The following is a 22,350-nucleotide window of genomic DNA, read 5'->3' on the forward strand; positions in this document are numbered from 1 at the left end:
GTTTTCCATCCAGATTCTGTTTTCAACTCCGAAAGCTGTAAACATCATTAAAAACAGAGAGGAAATCAAAACTGATGAGCAGAGAAAAAACAAGCCAATGATCCACCTTTTTTGTTTTTTAACGTACTTTTGTAGCAAGGTTCAGTGACACATTGGATGACAATATAACTAGGTGTACAGAGCATCTCAGTAATGCTGTCTTTATCATTAGTATTACAGGAACAGTGTGCTACTAAGCACTTCCAAATTAGCTTTCCTTCTTTGTGGCATAATAATAGTGTGCAGAAGTTTTTTTGTTACTTGTGGTGTTTTTTCAGTCTTACCATTGAAGTACAACCTGCTACAAGAAATAGGTCTAATTTTGCAGCCCAAGGGAGTACCAAAACCAATCAAGTTTTGAAGTCCATGCTTACAGTGATTTATGTCTGGAATTTGCTCTAAGACTTTATACTGCAGGAGGTATTCCAACCCAACAAGTATTTTATCAAGTTGCAATTTTTGTCTGTCAGAGCAGGCCTTTATATAAATCAGATTTTCAGGTTCCTTTCAGATATGATGCATGTATATGTATCTATATATATATGTATGTAGATATGCATAGATATAGAGATATGTTTTTATTAAAATTACTGATTGACTACTTTATATTTCTAAGAGAAACTTATAAGTTTGGTGTCTTTTCAGATCTTACCATGTTCCTTACAGTTTCTTCCCAAACAGCAATACCTGTTAGATCAAAGGCATACAGTATGCATATGGTAATGTGTTTGTATACTGATGACTGCAGTGACTGTATAGGTAAAATTGCAGTGCTGAGGCAGTTGGTCTGATATTTGGAACCCCGGTTATTTTTTTAAATTATTATTTAAGTCATAGGAATAACATCATAGGCACTTCAAAAAGAAAGATGTAAGCCAATGTAATCTTCTTTGTAACTCCACTAACAGCTGTTCACAGAAAGCTCATGCTGCTTCTCTTGTTTGAACACTTAAAGCAGGTTTTTTAAAGGAGAAAGCCAAAAAAAACTTTACAAAATGCATTGTTGTTCAAGTAACTTGTCTAACTACTGATGGGAGTGAATAGTGGCGTAATGAGAGACTGCAAAGAACACCGCTGAATTTGATTTGTGTTCCTTTTTTCTTTATTCACAGATATTGATGAGTGTGCTGAAGGACGGCATTACTGTCGTGAGAATACCATGTGTGTAAATACACCAGGATCCTTTATGTGCATCTGCAAAACAGGATATATACGAATTGATGATTATTCATGTACAGGTAAGAGCTGTATATTTGTGAAAGGGGATAACAGGACGATGGTATTTAGGAGCACCTGGTATGATTCTTCTAAAGTTCATCTTTGTTAGAGTCACAGAACGTCTACGTGAAATGTTAAACAGAATAAACACCAAAATAGTTACAAGAATACAGTGCAGAAAAGCCAATGCATTTTACAGATTATGGGTATGTTGTATTGTTTGCCTGAAATTGTAAGGCAGTCTTGGTTGTCTCATAGGTCTGCTTGGTTTTGGGAGCTGATCAAAAAGGTGAAGGGAGGAGGCTGAAGGGAAAAATAAGAGAGCAAAAATAGTGCGATGGGTTATTTGGTTTCCACATGGCAAACCAATACAACTTCACTTGAAGTATAATGATTCTTTTGCAGACTTTTGATGGAGTTAAATTTGCTGCATATTAGAAGTGACTGTTTCCTCACTTTGAATTCTCCTGCATCAGGGAGGTTCCTCAACTGAATCCTGAGTTCAGAGGGCAGGAGCTCTGCCTGCCCTGAGCCACTGGACAACAGCGGTCTTATCTCTATATCTTCCATTTTGCTCTACTGCCAGTGGATGCTCTAGAGGAGGAGTTGGGTTCATACTGACTTTCTGTCTTCTAGTCATCTTTTATTGTAAACTACTTCAGGGTTATGGAATGAAAACTGAACATTTAAAACAGCCTTCTGTGTCAGAGCCAGACTGACTGTAAATGTTCCTGGGAGGAATGTATTTTTTCCTACTAGACAGATACGTCAAATAGGATTCAAAGATGTGGCACATTCTCTCAGTGAAGAAAAACATGTGTAAACAAAATAGTACCACTATTTTGTGTGCACAGGGGAACGCATTAGCTTTCTATAAGAGGGTATATTTCTTCACTAAAATATGGAGTTCATGTTATCTAACAGTAAGGCTGGCTTAAATGGATGAGAGTATTCAGAATGTGGAGACAGCACTGAGAAGTTCACTTCTAAATTTATTTAATTCTGTCCGTTATGTCTTGGCATTTTTGAGCATCAATGATATGTCTTGGTACAGAAACAGCGTCTTCACAAACTGCCATAATTTGCTTGCCCAAACATGCACAGCACTAAGGGGCATGGATTTGAAACCACATATGTGTGGTTTTTGTGTATACTGTCTTACCTGTACTTGACATTCCCCTCACATACACTGGCAAGCACTATTTTACTGCAGTAAGCCAGTTCTTGAAGCATCAAGTTATAGGCTGCTTGCAGCACGTCCTTTCTGAAGCAACCAGTATGTTTCTGATCACTCTCTCATGTTTCCCACACTCTCAGCTGAGTAAAGCAATTGTTTCACTACCTACTGAGTGTGAATGTTGGGATTATTTTAGGATTGGCTTTATCTAAATCACTGTGATACTTTTTCTGCTTTGCTTCCCTTAACTTGCTGTTCTGACTGAACTCTGCAAATGGTAATTCAGTGCCTATAATGTAATAAAGGTATTTCTCGACACTCCACACAGTGCATTCCTTCTATTTGCTGATGTATGTACTGTTGTGAAGTTCAGTGTAGTTCAAGAGCTCTGGACAGTCAAACTGGTGTAAAACTTGCTGGAAATCCATTACAGATGTCAAATTCCAAACTGAGTTTGACTCCACATTTGTAAATAGTAGTTTCCTGTGAAATCAGCCTGATGGGTGACAAAATGAATTATTTCTTTTCCACATTCTCTTGTTCAAGCTGGGAAAAGTTAATGGAAAAAGAAGTGAAGTAGGTGAAATCGTTTTGTAAGATTTCAAATCTTAAGACTCGCTAGGCCAGATGAACTGTAAGTCATGCAGTGACTTTCTGTATGTCTGAGTGATGCCACTCACTGTTATTTGGGACCTGGAGTTTTTCTGAAGTTAAAACTATGGTGAATTTTGGGTACTGAGAGGCAACCAGAAGGATGCAGTGCCTGTTGGGTGATAGAATTTCTATGAATGGCAACATAACATAATTTAGTTACAAAACAGTTGCATTTTTGTTCTGGTTCCACAACTAGTGTGAGGCACCTCCATTGGAGGCACTGGTCAGTTACTGAAGTGCATAGACTTATGAGACTCTTGCATGATATTTCCATCAAACAACTAGTGAGTGAAAGCTTAATTATGTTGTAAAAACAGATGGAAACACAAGATACATTCAAAGTCACGTGCTTTGATCAGTAAATGGAATTTCATGCTAGTTTTAGTCTATATGAGTGACATTGAGAACATTTACATTATAGTACTGTATTAATAATAAACAGGTGGCAAGCGTATATATTTGTACATGAGACTGTCCCTCAGCATATTATTTGCTCTTTGCTGGTTTTGCCATCTATTAAAGCTCCTGATTTTGGAGACTTTCATGTCTACCTGTTTGCCCAGAAATAAATCTAAGAGGTAAAGTGAACACAAGTAGAGAGGGCATGTTGATGTGTCTTTAATATGGAGTCTGTGGAAGTTTTGAGCTACTAGATAGCTTAGTGTTGTCTCTCCTTAAGAAGTGTGCTCTGTTCTGAGAACCAGCAGAAGCTTGGTGTAGTAGAAATAGAGACTGTGTTTTCAGGACATTGGTGAAAGATGTGTATGGTAATAAATCAGTGCAAAATAACAGTGGGAAGGGGTTCATGATGCTAATGACAGTACTTTTCCATCCTGCAGACAGACCAAGAGCTTTAGTCTAGGCTGTTATGCTTGAGTATAGCTGACTTTTCATAAGCATGATTTTGTCTTACAGCATACTGCAATATTTTAAAGCAAGTAGTTTACAAGGGAACTCATTATACTTCCATTTATTGTCTTTTTTTGGTGTGTTTGTTTGTTTTTAATTTAAGTGATGCCTTAATGACATTCAACTAAACAAATGATCTCTAGGACTTGAGAAGGAAAAGTATTTTCCAAATATGTTTTGTTTAGAGAATCAAGGCAGTAAAGTGTGTTAGGGAGCTCAAGCTGTCTCAGCCAATCTTGCATCTGATCTATTTAAGTCCACCAATGTAATCTGCCTTTTATGATTGTAGAAAGCAGCAACTAAAAATCTTTGTGCTTTGAGAATCAAGATACCACCTTGTCCGTGCCCAGCACACCTCACTGTGTATCACAAGCTCATGGCCCATTCACTGCAGCTGGGATTTATTTTGGTTAAGCTCAATTTTCTTGTCATGACGGTCCTAGTTCTTGAAGTCAAGGGCATAAACCAAGCCTTTTTATCTGGCAGAAAAGCAGGACGGTAGGAGAAAACCAGTCATGGTAGACCAAAGAGACAGAACTCTGCAAATTAAGGATATTTTTGAAAGGTTTTGTGAAGATTACCCTGTTTAACTTGGCATGTCTGTGAAATTAAGGCTGTGCACTGTCCTTAACAGAATTTTCAGGGTTTTCCATATTTCTTTTCTGATCTAATAACTAGATTTATTGTAGAAGCTGCACAGAATATTTGATGTATTCCATAGTCTGTACAAAAACCTGATGTTTACATCTGGCAAAAATGAAAAGTGGGAAAGATGTCTGTAAAAAGAATGGTATTTTAGAACTAATTCAAAGACTGATATGCAAAATATGTTTACATTCATGACATTGAATAGTCTCTCTTTTATGTAAATCATGTGAAAAGAGGGTATTGTAGGACATAACTTCTGCATTGCTCTTTTCTATTTTCCTTGAGATAGCTGGATTCATCAGCTTTGATAGTATCAGTTCTCATCTACTGCAGAAGGGTATTATAAAGATACCTCTTGCCAACTACTCGCAAGAGCCAGACTGTGGAAGCCTCATACACATCTCTTGTGTGCAAAGGCAATCCTGAGTATTTTAGGGGCACCTTAGTACTGCAAGCTTAGTACAAAAACTACCAAAGACTCCAGGATTTACGTTGGTGTGATTGTATGGTATTCAATTCTGTTCAAACCTCTCAGTACTCATGTACAGAGAGTCCGATGCACTTGTTTTTTTGCCAATGTTTGCGTCTAAATGTAGTCATTTAATCCTCTTTTGCCTATTGAAGAATTTAAATTTCTTGGCAGATCTCCTCATTGACAATCCTGTGTTTAACTCGCTGGCTGAAATATCAGTGAAACTGAAAAGGAGTCAGACTTTTAAACCAGTTCAGGAATAACAAGAATAGGACAAACAATCAACAACTGACCTCATGTGTTACTAAATGTTAAATTTTAAAAATATATTTCAGGTTGCACTGTACTTGTAATGCTGTATAATTGAATCCAGTTATGGAACTGTAGCTTTGCATAAAATAGCTGATTAGTGTAAACTGGAGCAGAAGCTGGTAGCACATCCTTGGGAATGTTACTAAGCAGGAGGAAGATGTTCTGTAGCATGGCTACATATGTCATGTGCAATATGTCATTGTTTACACAGGATAGCTGAAGCACAGGAAGGAGATGTTGAAAAATTATACCTGAACCTTGATTAGGCAGGTTATGATGTGAGTGATGTCCACGCAACTTGCTGGCAGAGTAACATAAAATGCCTTACTGTTCCATTCTGCACACACATATATAATTTAGCAGTCATTGATAGAGAAGAGACATAAAATCAGTGACATTGAAAGGTTTTTCTCCTGCATGAGACATTTGAAAAGAAATCTGTGCTATCTACCTCTGTCAGAGTCCTGAGCACAAAAGACTGATTTAGACAGCATATAGCTGCTTCCAGAACAGCTCCAGCCTCTTTCTTCCTTGGCATGTTTATTGCAAGTTTTACAATAGATCTGAATTACATTTTGATTTTCTCAACAAAAGATGTAATGAAGACATCAATTTTAGATTTTGTTATTTGTATTCATCTTAGAAGCAAGATTCACAGGGTTAGATTGAGTTAGTCACAACCGTATTTACACAAAAATCTGTTGTTCGTGACTGATTTTATCTTCAGAAATCAATCATAGCTATGAGAAGGGGAGAAATGAGTCCTAAGATGCACCCATATGCCAAATGGGTGCACAAACTGCAAATTAAAGGCATAAAAAATATGCCCTGGGGTACCATGTTTTCCCTACACTGGTATTGTCTCATTCCCCTTACACTTTGCTTCACAGAACCTGAAATGTAATGGTGTTACGCTGGGGGAAGGAAAGCAGAAAATGGCATGAGTCTCTGCTGGGGTAGTTTATATGTTGTAGCAGTATGTTGCACCATCACTGTTAGATATGATTAAATCTGAATGTCTTATTATTTTTCTGGATAGTAACACTTACATCCTTACAATACTTGGGATTAAAAAAATGCATGGGCTGTTTTCTTGGCTGGAAAACATATTTCCTTCTAGGAACAAGGATGCAACCAGTGTCACCTTCAGTCTTTTGGGCTGCTGTGTGATTGCAGCTGGTAGCTGTGCTCTGAACAGCACAATACATACTCTTCCCTGCACCATTCATTTTTTTCTTTTTTTTAAACGGAAAAGGGAGAAGTTAGGAAATGAGAGATGAGAGCTCTCTCTTTTTCATGCTTGACTCTAACACTGAGGAGTTGTGCCTAGCCACAGTGGATGGTTAATCAAGTTTAGTCTGAGCAGATGCCTTTAGTTTCCTGCATTGGGACCACTCACTTATCTACGTAACCCATCAAAAATGGAACAAAAGAAAGAAGACCCTGTGAGATTTAGTGCTTCCTCCCTAGATTGTATTAAGGCAGAGGAAGATGCATGCCATGATCTGGAGAAGCCATGGATTTTCTGACCCCCAGATGATGTTTAAAGATCTGTTTCTGTGCAGTCTCATGGGCCACCTTCTCTCGTTTTCCAGTCAGCATAAAAGGGAGTGACATGGAAATGCTAGTGGTGTGCTCTGCTGCTCTTGTGGGTGGGAATCCACAAGATGATGCGGGGAAGGTAACACACCTGATGTTACCCTCACAGAGAACTCCTCCCTGGGAGCTGTTTCATGTTTCACACTTAGTGCTATTAGAGAAGGAGGTCTTGGGGCTCTCCATGGGTACCCTAGGATGGTGTCTTCAGTTGACTCTCCCTGTACATGTGGTCTGGGTAAGATGATAAATGACCGAATGTAAGACAGACATATTAAGTATGAACTGTGTTAGTGTGTAAGCCAGACTCTGAATTAATGTTTGTACACACTGTCACCTATGGGGTTTAGTAAATTATCTATTATTTGTTTCTTTTTAAAATTTTTTTTATTTAATTTTTGTTTTGAGAGAAGTGAGTAATCTACAACTTTGTACCCTGACACCAGTGAGGTTTTACAATTGTGCTGTACTTCAGCAGAAAATACATGTGAACTCTTAACTGATTAATTATTAAAAGCATATCAGTCATGTTGCAAATCATGGCCTACTTCTTCCAAGTGTGGTGGTCCAGCCACGTGAGCTGCAATGTTTGCAACTGTGTGGGGCCGCTCCCTCATGCGGAGTTAGGCACACGCATACATGTTTTAAATGCATGCCAACCTTGTAACTTTTTTCATAACCATTTTGCTAAATACATTACAGAAAATTTTGTCTTTCCTTTTCATTTCCAAGTCATGCTGATTTTTTGCTGCTGCTTATTTTTAGAAAGAAATAGCTTAGAAGCCAAAGGAGATGGCAAAATAGGTATAGATTCTATGTTTGTGAGGCTGTGATTTTGCATTCCAGCCTGGTACTGTCATGTTCGTGCTCCTGGGTTTGTTTTCTGACTTCTAAATAAAATTGTGAAGGACTTTTATATAACACAACATGACTGGTGGGAACATTTGCACGTTTTTTTCTTCAGAGACTAAAGAAATGGAAGGGATACAGAGTACTTCTTCAGAAATAAAAGGACTGAGTGGAATAGATAAATGGCTTTGGTCTTTGGACTTTTTGACTTGGCTGTATGGAAGGCCTACTCAAAGCAATGAGAGATGGGTTGAACTCCTTGGGCTTTAGGTGTATCCAACAGGACCTTGCTAGGCCTCCCTCCTCCTCCACTCCAGCCTAAGTCTCAGAGATTTTTCTAACAACATTTTTCTGAAAATGGTGTCAATGCATTCAGCAGCATTTATTTTTTTTTTTTCTGCAATAGTCTTTCACACTAAACTGAAGTCTAATAATTGTTTCCACACAAATTACCAAGAAATGTGGAGGTAGCAAGTTGAGTGACACCTGAAATGTTAATTCTTTGGAATACTGGCAGATCTGCATATTTTTCAAATCAAATTAAATCACAAATCTGCTGCAAATTGGAAGGAATTCCAAGACCAATATTAAAATAATTAAGGGTCTGGGAAGATTGACTGGACATGTGGGTTAAAGATTTAAGGAGAAAAAGACACATTTATCTACATAATGATGATGAATGTGCAAAAACTAGAAATTATTATAACAATAAGACTAACTAAGAATTACTTGTGGAGGGGGGGGGGCGTTGATAGTAAAGGGGAAAATGCAGGGGAAAGGCCTGAGTCACTTCAGGCCAGTACTTTTTGACATTAGTGTTTCATGTCTGACCCATGTTCTTTGATCTTTAATGATACTGTGAGGTCACCAAAACAAATCCACCTCAACATAGTGCATAGAAGACTGATTGTCACCTTTAGACCATTCAGCACTCATGCCTCTGATACTCTCTCACCTATCTTTGTGCTTTTACTCCCATGCAGCCATTCATGTTTTCTCACTTTGATTTCCCAACAGGCCATTTCTTTATGATTTATTTTACATTTGCTTTGGTCAAACTGATGTCCTTACTAGGCCCTCTGGTTGGTTCCATTCTTGTGGATAACCAAACAAACTACACACCTGCTTAAATTTCAGCTAATGTCACTGAAGTGGTCCCCACTTAAGAAAGATACCTGTTAGTTTGGTATATTGCTAAACTTTGATACATGGTGGGGATTTTGAGTGTGTGTTTATGTGTGTGTGTATGAAGAAGGATTTTCAAGAAACATCTCTGGAATGTTTCTATATCCATGCTCGTGCTGGGTCAGGAGATGACAGGCTAATGATGTTCTCCAGAGAATGATGGACTGTTTTCTTTTAGAATTGCCAAACCTCTTCCACTGCTTTTGAACGTGAAGTGTTAGAAGTATAGTTATAGTCCTCAGTAGAAAATAAAGTTACCTTTAGAGGCTTCTTTCTCTTTTGTCCCCATCTTTGGAAGCCTCAGTATTAGTTGCGATAAGAAAATCTGCCTTATATATGCTAGTGCCCAGTTTTCACTATCCTATCAGCTTAGGAAATAAACTCACATCTGTGATTTTTGGTATGGTCTATAGCCAAAGGTTGAGTCTTCACAGAATCACAGAATCATCTAGGTTGGAAAAGACAGTCCAACCATTAACCTAACACTGACAGTTCCCAACTACACCATATCCCTCAGCACTATGTCAACTCTACTCTTGAACACCTCCAGGGATGGGGACTCCACCACCTCCCTGGGCAGCACATTCCAATGCCTGACAACCCGTTCTGTAAAGAAATGCTTCCTAATAGCCAGTCTAAACCTTCCCTGGCACAACTTGAGGCAATTACCTCTTGTCCTATCGCTTGTTACTTGGTTAAAGAGACTCATCCCCAGCTCTCTGCACCCTCCTTTCAGGGAGCTGTAGAGGGCGATGAGGTCTCCCCTCAGCCTCCTCTTCTCCAGACTAAACACCCCCAGTTCCCTCAGCCGCTCCCCATACGACCTGTGCTCCAGACCCTGCACCAGCTCCGTTGCCCTTCTCTGGACACGCTCGAGTCATTCAATGTCCTTTTTGTAGTGAGGGGCCCAAAACTGAACACAGGAATCGAGGGGCGGCCTCACCAGTGCCGAGTACAGGGGTCAGATCCCTTCCCTGTCTGTGCTGGCCACGCTATTGCTGACACAAGCCAGGATGCCATTGGCCTTCTTGGCCCCCTGGGCACACTGCTGGCTCCTGTTCAGCTGGCTGTCAATCAACCCCCCCAGGTCCCTCTCTGACTGGCAGCTCTCCAGCCACTCCTCCCCAAGCCTGTAGCGCTGCTGGGGGTTGTTGTGGCCCAAGGGCAGCCCCCAGCATTTGGCCTTATGGAAACTCCCCCAGTTGGCCTCAGCCCATGGCTCCAGCCTGTCCAGGTCTCTCTGCAGAGCCTCCCTACCCTCGAGCAGATCAACACTCCCACCCAACTGGGTGTCCTCTGCAAACTGACTGAGGGTGCACTCGATCCCGTTGTCTAGATCATCAATAAAGATGTTAAACAGGAGTGGCCCCAAAGCCAAGCCCTGGGGGACACCACTCGTGACCGGCCACCAACTGGATTTAACTCCGTTCACCACAACTCTTTGGGCCCGGCCATCCAGACAGTTTTTTACCCAGCAAAGCGTGTGCCCATCCAAGCCACGAGCAGCAGTTTTGTCAGGAGAATGCTGTGGGAAATGGTGTCAAAGGCCTTACTGAAGTCAAGGTAGACAACATCCACAGCCTTTCCCTCATCCAATAAGCAGGTCACCCTGTTGTAGAAGGAGATCAGGTTTGTCAGGCAGGACCTGCCTTTCATAAACCCACACTGACTGGGCCTGATCATCTGGTTGTCCATTATATAACTTTTAATGGCACCTGAGATGGTCTGCTTCATGACCTTACCTGGCACGGAGGTCAGAGTGACAGGTCTATAGTTTCCTTTCTTGTAGATGGGTGTTATATTTGCCAGCCTTTTTGCCACATCTTGCCTCTTTTTCCTTCTTTAGTGTAAGTCTTCTGAGGATGCTTATGAAGTAACAGAGGCAGCATTTTTGCAATCCTAATGCAGCCCATCCTTATCCCTCAAGCACAGATGCCCCCACTGTGAGAATCACCAGTCTGGTATCTGGATGGACTTGAAATGCCATGCAATTTTGTTGAAATTTTAGCTCATATACTTTGATATTTTATGATTCATATCTCCAGATTTTCAGGGGGTTTGCTGGCTGCACAGTTTTTACCCTTTGCTTCTTTAAGATACAGATATTTTTGACAGGGGAATACATTCCTGTCACGTTTTATTTATTAATATAGTACTCTGACACACTTTCGATAAATGATTCCTCTTGACTTCTAGAAACTCAAGTTCATAAAAGTGTGTCTGCCTGTTGGCTTCTGTGATTTCACTGGTTGATTTCTGACTTGTAAATCCATCCATTGTTTGGGACATCAATAGTCTAAGAAGTCTCTTTTTCTATACTGTGCAGCAGAAGTGACATTTAATGGCAGGGATTCTTGAGAAAAAGTTTTGCTGAGTTGCTTGTGAGGATGCTGAAGGTAAAATCCGTCTTTAATCCCTAGGGCACAAGCTCTGTAAAATTCCAGACTTTCAGTACATCCTTTCATTGGAAAATTTCATTGATAGGTTCTGATGTGGGGCAGGAAATGGGTTTGCACCAGTGTACATTGGTAGGATTCCAGCTAGCTGTGATGTGTGGGTATTTTGCATTATCATGTAATAGTAGTTATTTTTGTTCCAACTGTACATTTCAGTTCCCACAAATGAGTTCTGAGAACTGAAAGGGAATTCTTCTCCTTTTTTAAAATTAAGAATAAAATCTAGTTTACATGTGAGGGATGTGGGCTGTGTTTTAGCACCTGCACCAACCTCTTTAAGAGTGGTATAGTTGCCCGAGTTTTCATGAAGGAAAGCTACTGTAAAGCTGATGTAATCCAGAGTTGAATGAAACCATCCGGCTTCTTTGTTTAAAGCTGCATGCTTGTCCTCATTTTAATTAACAGTATACAATTGGCCTGCTTTTTCAGACACACGGGAGCATCCACAAGTCATCCTGAAGATTGTAAGAGCTGATAGTACTTGGTACAATGGTAAATGAGGCCACATTTTAGTAAGTGACTAAATATGGCCACAAGATACAACTTTATTCAGCACTGCTATATACCGTTTACCCTTCACTGCTGCAAAGAAGTTAAAAAAAAAAGTCTGTGACCTCAGATTTGTCATATGCTTATAGTATACCAGCTTTGTTACTTGAAAATACAGTAATGTGAGACATTATGACAATAAAAAAGCTAATTTCTTCCTGTTTATTTCCCTTGACTTATTTTGATGAATTTAGGAACATTTCAAGTTTTCCTCAAGTTCTGCAGCTTGTTGAATAGCTGAGCTCATTGAATCTGCTTGAATAAAGACAGAATAATCATTCAGGATGGTGCAAGGGACAGAGCAATAAACAAGCATACTGACAGGAGCTTGTTCTGACATCCCTGGAGTGACATACCATGGCTTGAAAAGGGAAATGTTTTAGTCAGCAAACCACCAGAGAAAACATTCAGTTCTGGATTTGTAATGATGTGGGCAAGGTGAACCATGTGTCTTCCATCTCTGATTTTGGTGATCTCCTCTCAGCTATATTAACAGTAACATGCATGCACCTGCATTATCACACAGTCTAATCCTAGCTCCACTGAGGCAGTGGTGTCCAGCTATACTGTCAGGGTTGCTGTTAGGAATAAACGCTCTAGAAGTCAGTTTGTATGCACAGAGCATTTTAAACTCAAAACCTATTTGATTCTGATTTCCATCACTTGGCCCAGTTTCCATTCTGCTTTATAGTATGTCAGCCTACATGAAGCTCTCAATCCTCTTTCATAAATTCTCTTCAATATCCACTTTCTAGCTGTAAGATAATTCACAAAGCTAATAAAGGAATGATCATTCAAACTGAGCTTGTTGCTATGTGACCGCATTACTAAGATAACAACACAAGTCATTTTTATCTATCTGCTGTATCTTATACAGTGGAACTCATTTACGCTTTATTTGAATTGAAGGGGGTTATTGTTGACAACTTAGTTTTGAGGCAGTTTCAAATTGGAATGAGACTTGTTTTGGTTTTTTTTTACTTTCTAGAGGATACTTTTTAGGTCCCATTTCCTCCTTGGTTACTGACCCAGTTCATAACAACTGTTCACCTGGATATGCAATTATAGCAAGATTGATTTCTCAGCTGATCAAAATCCAACACATTTTTAAAGAGTCCCTGACACAATATGATTTGAGTTGTTAAAGAGGGAATGTATTCCCTTGACACAAACATGAATGTATGCTCTCTTAAGTACTGGATGCTTAATTCTCTTGCAGAAATAATTATTTTACTAAGTGTATATATATTTGGTATATATGTATCTGTGTAGCTCTATCTATGAATACATTACGTAGTTGGATTCCCTTATTGGCCTTAGTCCTGAGGATGGTAAAAGGTATTATATCAAAGGCAAGTCTCTAACTATTTTGCATTTCTCCAGTTTCTGTGTACTGTTTAAAGTCTGTTTTTCTGCAGAAGCAGATATCAGAATTACTTTGTTTTACAAGCAATATATTTTTCATTCTTAGTGTGATGAGGAATTTTTCAATATATAAAAGAGGTACAGTTATCAACTTGAGAATATACTCAGTTTGAAACAATAGCTCAGAAGAGAGCGAGATTTTTCTTTCATGTAAAAAATCTGAAATTACAGTACTTTCACTTTCAAACATTTGCATTGCTTAGTGTTTATCTTAAAGTATTATGACAGACATCCAGTGTACCTCCTATTTCTCAGTGTTCTGAAACCCTGGGCGGCTTTCAAGCATGGAGCATCCCTTGACAGCTTCTACAGTGCAGTTAGGTGCTGTATCAGTACAATATGATTGGAAATTAGAGAGGTGGGGGTAAAGCAAAATTAACTGAATATATTGTAAAAGTAGACAATCTAACAAACCATACAGCATTGAATGAGTTATTCATTTCCATAGCTAATTACATTGACTCTTCAAGTTAGAATTTTACACAGGAGGTGGAATTCAATTTGCAATTGGGACACCCCAATGTAGATGTCTTCATCTAAGCTCACATTGTAATCAGCAGAGGTCAAGGATTCGGCTGGACCCAACTCGGTTGTCTGTTTACAGGTTCTAGGCAGTTGTCATTGTGGAATTAGCAGATCCGACGCAAGACCTATGCTGTGGGTCTTGCACTTTTTGAGTTCTGCCAGATGGAAGTGGAGTAAGTTACCTCTTTCCACAGGTTTGAGCCCCTTATCTGTGAGCAACTGAATCCCATGTTAGGTATTTATTTTACACTTACGGAGTTTTGCAGGTTACACTGATGAAAGCGGGAATTTAGATATCTATAGCAAGATCTGGTTGCCTAATTATAGGTCTAGTCCCTTTTTAGATTCTGTGGTGTGTCCTGCTTGCTTTCCAACTGCTGTTACAGGCTTCCTGTAGAGCCCTGTGTTAGAACCTTTGCTGATGTCTTGGATATCCGTGAGGTGCCAGGTCAGATGTGACTTGTTAGTTAGCTATATGTTTATGCAGTGGAATCTTGCCCAGTAGTGTGCACATAGACACCTGAATTTAGATACGTAATCTGGAGCTGAATTGCACCCAGAACTACCAGAAACCAAACAGCTGCATTTTTTCTTTAGAAGAGTTTAAGTACAAAAGACTGTAGAGTACATGGGGTATTATCTGGTTGAAACTTCATCTGTTCATCCCAATACTGGATGTTAGTTGTGGACTGTGTGAATTAGGATGATGGTAGCAAGAGGATGGCTGGTATTAATTAACTGCAACATGACATCCTTTCACAGCTGGGCCTCCCGTGGACCATCCTTCTGTGGATGATCACAGACTGTAAAAGATAGACTGCAAAGATCAGGAAACACAGTAGGTAGCCTTGAGAACAGTTTATTTGAAGTTGTAAGGATCTTTCTGGCTCAGGAGATGGGAATCTGCTGCTGTTTCATTGAGCAAGCCAGAAGTGAAGGAAGTTGGATAGCTCACATCTATCATGTCCGCGCCAGCTGGTGTTTGTCCCATGCCAGGAGAGCATAGCCTGTTTTCCGAGGGACTGCAGCCAAGGTCAGTGAGAAACTGGAGCTACTGTATGAAGCGAGACAGTTTTTAAAAAAGGAATAGTGGAGTTATTTAAGGTTATGTGGTCATGCAATATTGAAGTCAGCAGTTTTCTACACATTCACAGTAAAATCAAGGTGACTATGGGCACAATATAGCAAGGTTTTAAGGGTAGTGAATACAGCTGGCAGTATATGGATATAATATCTGTCTATCATCATTCTACTGTTGGAAAACATTTCCAATCTTAAGATAACACAGTTTTAAGAAAAGGCAGATGGTAAGAAAGATAGCTGTCTGTCAAGGCTCGTAAGAGGAGACATAATGTTTTAAAATTTTGTCCAGGGCTTCAGAAGCCTTTTAATTTTATAGCAGCGAGTTTTTTCTTTGAATGAATATGGAAGTTTCCCGTTTAGACAGATAGAAATCCCTGAATTATTTCTGTTCAGACAATCTGTGAGCATGGAAACTTTTAATTCTTTATAAATTGATTCCCACTGCATGCCAAATGGCATGTCCGATAATCGTTGACTCCTGAAACAACTTAGAAGTGTCCTTTGTTTCTCATGAAATGTTTATAAGAGATAAACCTGCTTTATGTTAAATGACAGACTGTTTCCTTAACTTCTGTTTTATACTGTCAGTTACTATAATTTAGTATTTGTCATCTTAATTGACAAATCCTTCCTTCCTGGGTTTGTCTGTGTGATAAATCTTTATCAATATTACTCCCCTTTGTCAGTCTTTTGGACTTATGATTACTGATTTACAAAACCATATGTACTTCACTGCATCAAACTGCTTCTTCAAATAAGAAATTCATTTCTACAGCCAGAATGATTTAGAAGTGGCCTTTTGGGTTACAACCCTCTCTTCCAAGTACTCTTCTTGAGTAGTGGCCTTGTGGTACAGACCCCTCAACCACAGCAGGAGTTGCATCCTTGCTAGTCCTTCTTTGCTCATAGATATATGAAATATACCCTGGAATGCATTGGTGCACAAAGTAAATATATTGAGCTTATCCGCTTCACTGACTCATCTGGTGTCTGTGTTCCTATGTGTTATCCCAAAGAAAGGGTTATATTTTTAGTTCTGCATGTAACTTCTGATTCACGCTGAAATGTGCTGACAATTCTGCAACCAGGCTGTGTCTGGTCCTGCATGAATGCGTAGCGTGGAAGCTAAACTCACACTTTTTCTGCCTTTCTAATTTTGTCTAAAACTAGTTTCAGTTCCCAAATTTGCTCTGTGTGTGTTTGCCAGCTCATCTAAATAAATAAAGAAGACAGAGTGGCAGGACCTCTCTACAGCATTCAGAAAGAGCAGGCCAACAAGAAGTAACAAATACTACCTACTGGGAAAATATTGGAACCCATCCTTAGGGTTTTGTTCTGCTGATGCCCCAAGGAGGACTGGCCAAATCATCATCATTAATTTGAAAAGTCACACGGATACAAAGGGCAGCATTGCTGTCTGTGTTGCGCTCCTGTACAACATAATCCTAAGGTTCTTGGGTGAAATTTCACTTTTCTTAGTGGTTACATATTGTGAGAGTGTTTCTGAAACTACTGTGTCTATAAAAGATACTTGATATTTTTCCTGAGGACATTCTCAATATACAGAACTGTTCTGTCTTGTCCTTTTTTTTTTTTTTTTTTTTTTTTTAAGAAAACACTAGTGGTTTTGAGGCATCTTCAAGGCTGAAGTAGAAAACTGAAAACAGAAATTATTTTCAGAAATGGTAATCAATTTACTTTCTTGAAAGCAGTACCCTTTACAATTTATGTAGTCAGATGTGCAAAAATTGAGGCCATCCCCATCAAATAACAAAAAACTGTGAAAATCTCAATGTTTCTCTTGAGAACCAAGAACTCTGTCAACAACCTTAGCAATAAAATAGGAGGCTGCTCTACCTAAATGGTTTGTAGGAGTTATTCTAGGAGTATTTTTTCTTTCTGACAAGCTTCCAAATCATCTTAAAATGGCTGTAGCTGTTTCCTACTGTTGTTAAATGCTGTAATCTTTTCACATAATCTTAAGTATTTTCTTAGGAGAAATGGTGCAAGGAGTTGTATCTATTTTATGTTTTAAAAGTAAAAGATATTTCAGGGAAACACTTGCAGTCAGCTAGCTTGATTGGTCTGTAACTCACATTGTTCTAAATCAAAAGTCACTGTTGTCTTCTGTAGGTGTTCTTTAAAATTGTCACAACAAGGCAATGAGAATTAAGTATCTTGATGTTTTATCACTTAATATTTTTTATCTCATGTTTTGGTTTGGGAACGAGCATTTTGTGAAAATGTGCTTATTTATTTGCATTTTATTCCTTCATTTGATTTATCTGTTTCAGTGTGTTTCCCTTCCAATATATTAATAAAATAAATGTGTATTTGATTTAAATGGGGAACAGAATTTCATTGTGAAGACTTCATTCCTAATGCAAAAGAATATTAGAGTGGTAGACTGTTTAATCAAGCAATAAAAGATGAATTTATGCTATCCCAAATATCTGTCTTGGCAGATATTGGAGCTAATTTGTAAATACTTCCTAAGTTAATGTCCAAGTCACATGGAAATGGAGATTTGGACTGGAGTGACAAAGATAAGCAGCTCTGAGTCACACAGATCAATCACTAGGGAGAATATATTGTCAGCAACAGTAATTACAGGAGGTAATTGTGTCATTTACCCTGTTACAGACCAGTAAATACGATGAGTTTGGAACATACCAGCTGTCACACAGTGTTAACTTTGATATTCAGGGTTTAGAAACCTGTAGTAGAATCTTCTAATGACAGTCACACTGTTCAAAGCAGGCATAAATGACCAATTCTTTTGAAGATAAGAGGCTTGATATCTGGGTAAGTAAGGGTCCATCAAAAGTAATCTCTTTTAATTTTTTCCCATGTTTTTAACAAGTCTGGAGTGTGCACATGCTTGGTGAGAAGAATTTATTACCTTATTCCTAGTCTTCAGAAGTTGAAAATGGATGTAGAATTCAGCTTAACTTCTGTCGACATCACTTTAATGTCTGGGATGTAAATAAAGACTGTGGTTGGTGCTAGCCTGAACAGATATTCCAATCTGCTTTAAATACCCTGTGTTTATTCACTTAGTACACCTTCCATGGAGTGGGCTTCATCTTAGTTTGAAGTCCTCCGTCTCAGCATCTCAACTTAAATAGTGCTTAGGGATATGGTGTAGTTGAGAACTGTCAGTGTTAGGTTAATGGTTGGACTAGATGAACTACAAGGTCTTTTCCAAACTAGATGGTTCTGTGATTCTGAAGTAGAATTACACTCATGAACAGTAGTATTAGGAAGATTGAATATCTGTTCAAGGCTTGCTTTTTTCTTAACTCTGTAGTTTGATTCTAAATTCATATTTTGAGTATTTGAGACCTGAACAATACTGAAGACAATGTTATCCGTGGTTCTGCTTATTAGAGCAATTCATGGTGTTCTTAAATAAGACAGCGAATTTCATGGCAGAATTTTTCAGATATGTAAAGTTTGCTAAGATGGGCTTATGCAAATATTTATTTATCAGTATAAATTGCACATAATTATCCATATATGTAAGCACAGAAATAATTATTTGAAGGCTTGATTTGCCCTAGCAGTTGGACTGTGGCAACAAAAGCATAGTGTGAGCTAGAAAATCTACCTGTGAAACAAGTAACTTAGCCAGGGCCAAGTTTCGTACCATTGCAAGGTGGGAAAGGAAGGGTGAAAGCTAGTTTCATTGCATCTCCATTACTGTGCTGTGTTGTTTTGTGTTAGAAGCAGTGCAGACAACTCTGCAGGTTATCTCGTGGCATCAAGTACCATGTCTGAACTGCGTAAGCCAGGAGCACTTCCTGGCTTCCAAGTCAATGTATGTGTGTTAGCTCTTCCCTGACACTATGCTGTGGTGTGAACGGTCTGTACCATTCTCCTCAAGTGCTTTGTTTCCAGGGCAGGCAGCTTAGGTGCAGGGTTTGTGAAGGATACGTTTGCTGTGCTGTTTTGGTGTGCCTCCATAAACTATCAGGGAGGATGCACCCTAGGGAAAATTTGGAGCATCACTAGAGATGGTATCAAGGCTGACCTAAGGGCAAAGCAACAATGTTGTTCTGCTTTACCATCATGGAAACGTATTTTGGTCCCCATTTTCAAGTAGAGAGCCCTGTTCAGAATCAGGTGAGCAACACTGAAGGAAGGACTCCTTGCTCCATAGAGCTCAAGCATTACAATTGTCTTATCAAAAATAGTACTGTCTTACTTGATATCCAGTAAGTCATCTGAGTGCCTGTGTCACAGTACTGCCAGGGAAATAGGAGGAACAATCTCATGCATTAAGAAATCTCTCTGCTGCATAAGAGGACAGAAAACCATTTGTTTCTTAATACTTAGGATTAGGTAAGTTGCTCCAGACTCCTGCAGACAAGACCAAGATCAAAGCAACAGCATAATTTCATCTATCATTGTGGTGTTTCTTGTTTTCTTCACCTGACAAGCAGTGTCCTTGATAATGTTGCTGCATGTTGTACTGTGATTTCCTAGGAGGCCCTGGAATGAGTTGGCAAACCCTGGTCATAATGCTTTCCCCCCAAAATAGCAGAGGCACCAGCTGTCTCTAGAGAGCTTTGAATACGTCTATGTTTAATCAAACCAACTTTGGCCAGTACTTGATTGCTGAGACATCTTTCTGCTGTCCCATTGTATATCTGTCTTGTTAACTCTTGTGCTGAAAAAGTGTTGTTCAGAGGTGTTTTTATGTAGCCCTCTGGTTATGTAGATGGTCTGTAAGTTGTTACGAGTGAAATATGAGAACACGCAGCAAATTAAGAGCCTCAGCAGCAGTTGGAGAGCCACCTTCCTGCTTTCTTTGTATGACAGAAGTGTGTGTAGGATGGAGGCCATATATCCAGCATATATCTGTTGCTGGTGGCAGACTTGTATAACACGGAGCCTTTTAGTGAGGAAGCAGTAAATTAAAAGGGTTTGCATTAGGAGAAGTAGTAAAATAAACACTTTTTACTTGGCTGAGGAAATGGGAGTAGCATAGATACAACTCTAGTCTGGCAATTCTACTAGCAATAAAGTAGGGAGCACTACTATAGATATAGAATTTGCTATCATTGCCACTTTTGACAACATAATAGAAGATTTTGAAAGCATGAGTTTATAGTAAGTGCCTGTGAGATTTTGTGCACAATGCAAGTTGAAATTTAAAAAGATTTACCTAGGAACAAATAATGCATCTGGCAAGATTTTAAAAAAGATTAATTTTGGAGAAAGTCTACATAATGAAATACCTTTTAAAAGATAGAAACCTTGTTTTAAAATGTTAATGGTAAAAGAGACAAGATACTAAGAGATCAGTTTGTATTAAGGCAAGAAAGAAGTAGGTGACAAGGTCATAGACCTTATGTCTAGATTGAAATCTCTTAAGGTGGGATTTTCAAAATCATTTTGCATTTGCATTACAGTCCTGCCATTGAAATCAGTGGGAGTTACAGATTTTCTTTAGGGGAAACATTTAGGCCTGTGTTAAGTGCTTTAGAAAATCCTTCCCTTAAACTTTTCTGTTCAAGAAGGAATATAGAAAATGGCAGACATGAAGGAAAGTGGGGATAAATTGAAGCTTTTTTAACTTTAGATGTCATACTAAATATTCTTCAATATATTTCCTCTGCCTAACTGTTTTAAAAGTGTAAAATTTTGCAGGATGTTAGATGAAGTAACAGTGATTAAAATGACAATAGAAGCCTCCACGAGATGAGTGTGAGTATTTTACAAAAATGTCTTGTTCCATGAAATTGGAAATCACAATTACAATACCTTTTTAAGATGAGAAACTTAGGTAGGTTTAAGAAAGTTTAAATCATTTGCTGAAGTGCTGTGAAGGAAGATGGAGGGAGTAATGATAGGCCTGCCTTGAAATATGTATTTTATCCATCAACTTGTTTGTTGTCATGGAGACTGAGAATATCTTTGTCTTCCCTGAGTTCCAGGAGATCTTGGCACAGGCTTCTTGGTGAGCAGGTACCACAGGAAGTGTGGACCAGTCAACATTCAAATTGAGTGTTCAGCTTTTCAAGCTGAGGAGAGTGTACCCTGCCATAAAATCCATTATTAGAGCTACAGAATTTGGAATTACTAGTGAACAATTCAGCTAAGAATTATGTATCCCTTTAATCTAGGAGAAAAAACCCAGATCAGGAATAACCCAAAAATAAAGAAAAGAGATTTTGTGCAAAGACAAAAGTCTTAAAATTAAAGAGTAGAAAAAAAAAGTATATGTCTCTCTGGCTTTGGCATGTGAAATAGTTTTCTTTAGATGGAAGTCTGTTGTGAAATGAAATGTAAAATTGAAAATCTTCTTAGAACAAACTTTTGATAATCTAGTGTTTACTAGGATTACAATCTCCCGTACTTTTGGAAGTTATATTTGCATATAAATATGCAGTATTTTTCTAGGCATTTTTGGTCCCAGGTTCTTTCTTGTGCTCTCCACATTGGTAAAGAACATGCACACATTAAAAGTTTTGGCTCTCCATGAGAGAAAATAACTTCGCAATTGGAAATAGGAGGTGTTTTAGGAATGGATTTCATCATCACATTCAGTGTCAGGATTTGTCTTGTAAAATTATATCGGTTCCAAAAGTCCAACTCAGTCCATGACTGTCTAGAGTCTCATCAGAGCTACAGCCACCTCAGTGCTTTCTCCAAAGCTCTCCCAGCCTTACAGGCAGATGCAAGGAGAGTGAGTGCTTGTTCCTTCTCTTGATCAAGTGGTTTTTTCAGCTGCTTTTAATCCTGCATCAATAATTGCCAGTAATATAAATTTCCTGTTATATTTTATTAGTAGTATAACTAAGATACAGTCTTGGAGCTTTCTTATAATAAGTTTGAGAAGGAACACTGGATTTTTGTCATATCCCCAAGTGGATTTTCTTCCTAAGGTTTTATTGGTTTTCCTTTTGTATCATATTAACACCAAATATAGAATAAATAAATAAACTAATAGATAAAAAAGAGAAGTAAACATCTGGAAGAGAAGATGATAACAGCTGTTCTCCCTAAAGAACAACAATGGACTAAAAAAGTATAGACAGAAACAGCATTTCAGAAAGCAGGATTGTCTCTAAACAGATCTTGAAAATAGAAAATGCAGATGCCAGAGCTATTTTTATCATCAACATAATGAAGAGAAAAAAGCAGGAAAATTCTGGACATAGTTCTACAGAAATTGTTTATGGCTGCACTGAAGAAAGAATTAGAAAATGAAGACCAAGAGCGGCATGTATATATGGGAATGGATG

At 38.7% G+C, this 22,350-nt stretch overlaps 1 protein-coding gene across 1 annotated transcript in view; it reads left to right on the top strand.

The window, feature by feature from the left end:
• NELL2 (neural EGFL like 2) overlaps positions 1-22,350 on the top strand; it is a gene marked incomplete at its 5' end in the record, with an annotated part of 130,812 nt that overhangs the window by 60,076 nt on the left and 48,386 nt on the right. The window contains one exon of the mRNA XM_026865859.1: positions 1,152-1,277. Coding sequence (XP_026721660.1) covers positions 1,152-1,277 — 126 coding nt within the window. The remainder of the gene's footprint in view (positions 1-1,151; positions 1,278-22,350) is intronic.

Source organism: Athene cunicularia, assembly GCF_003259725.1.
Source record: "Athene cunicularia isolate RWA chromosome 1 unlocalized genomic scaffold, athCun1 chr1_part2, whole genome shotgun sequence".
NCBI lineage: Eukaryota > Metazoa > Chordata > Aves > Strigiformes > Strigidae > Athene > Athene cunicularia.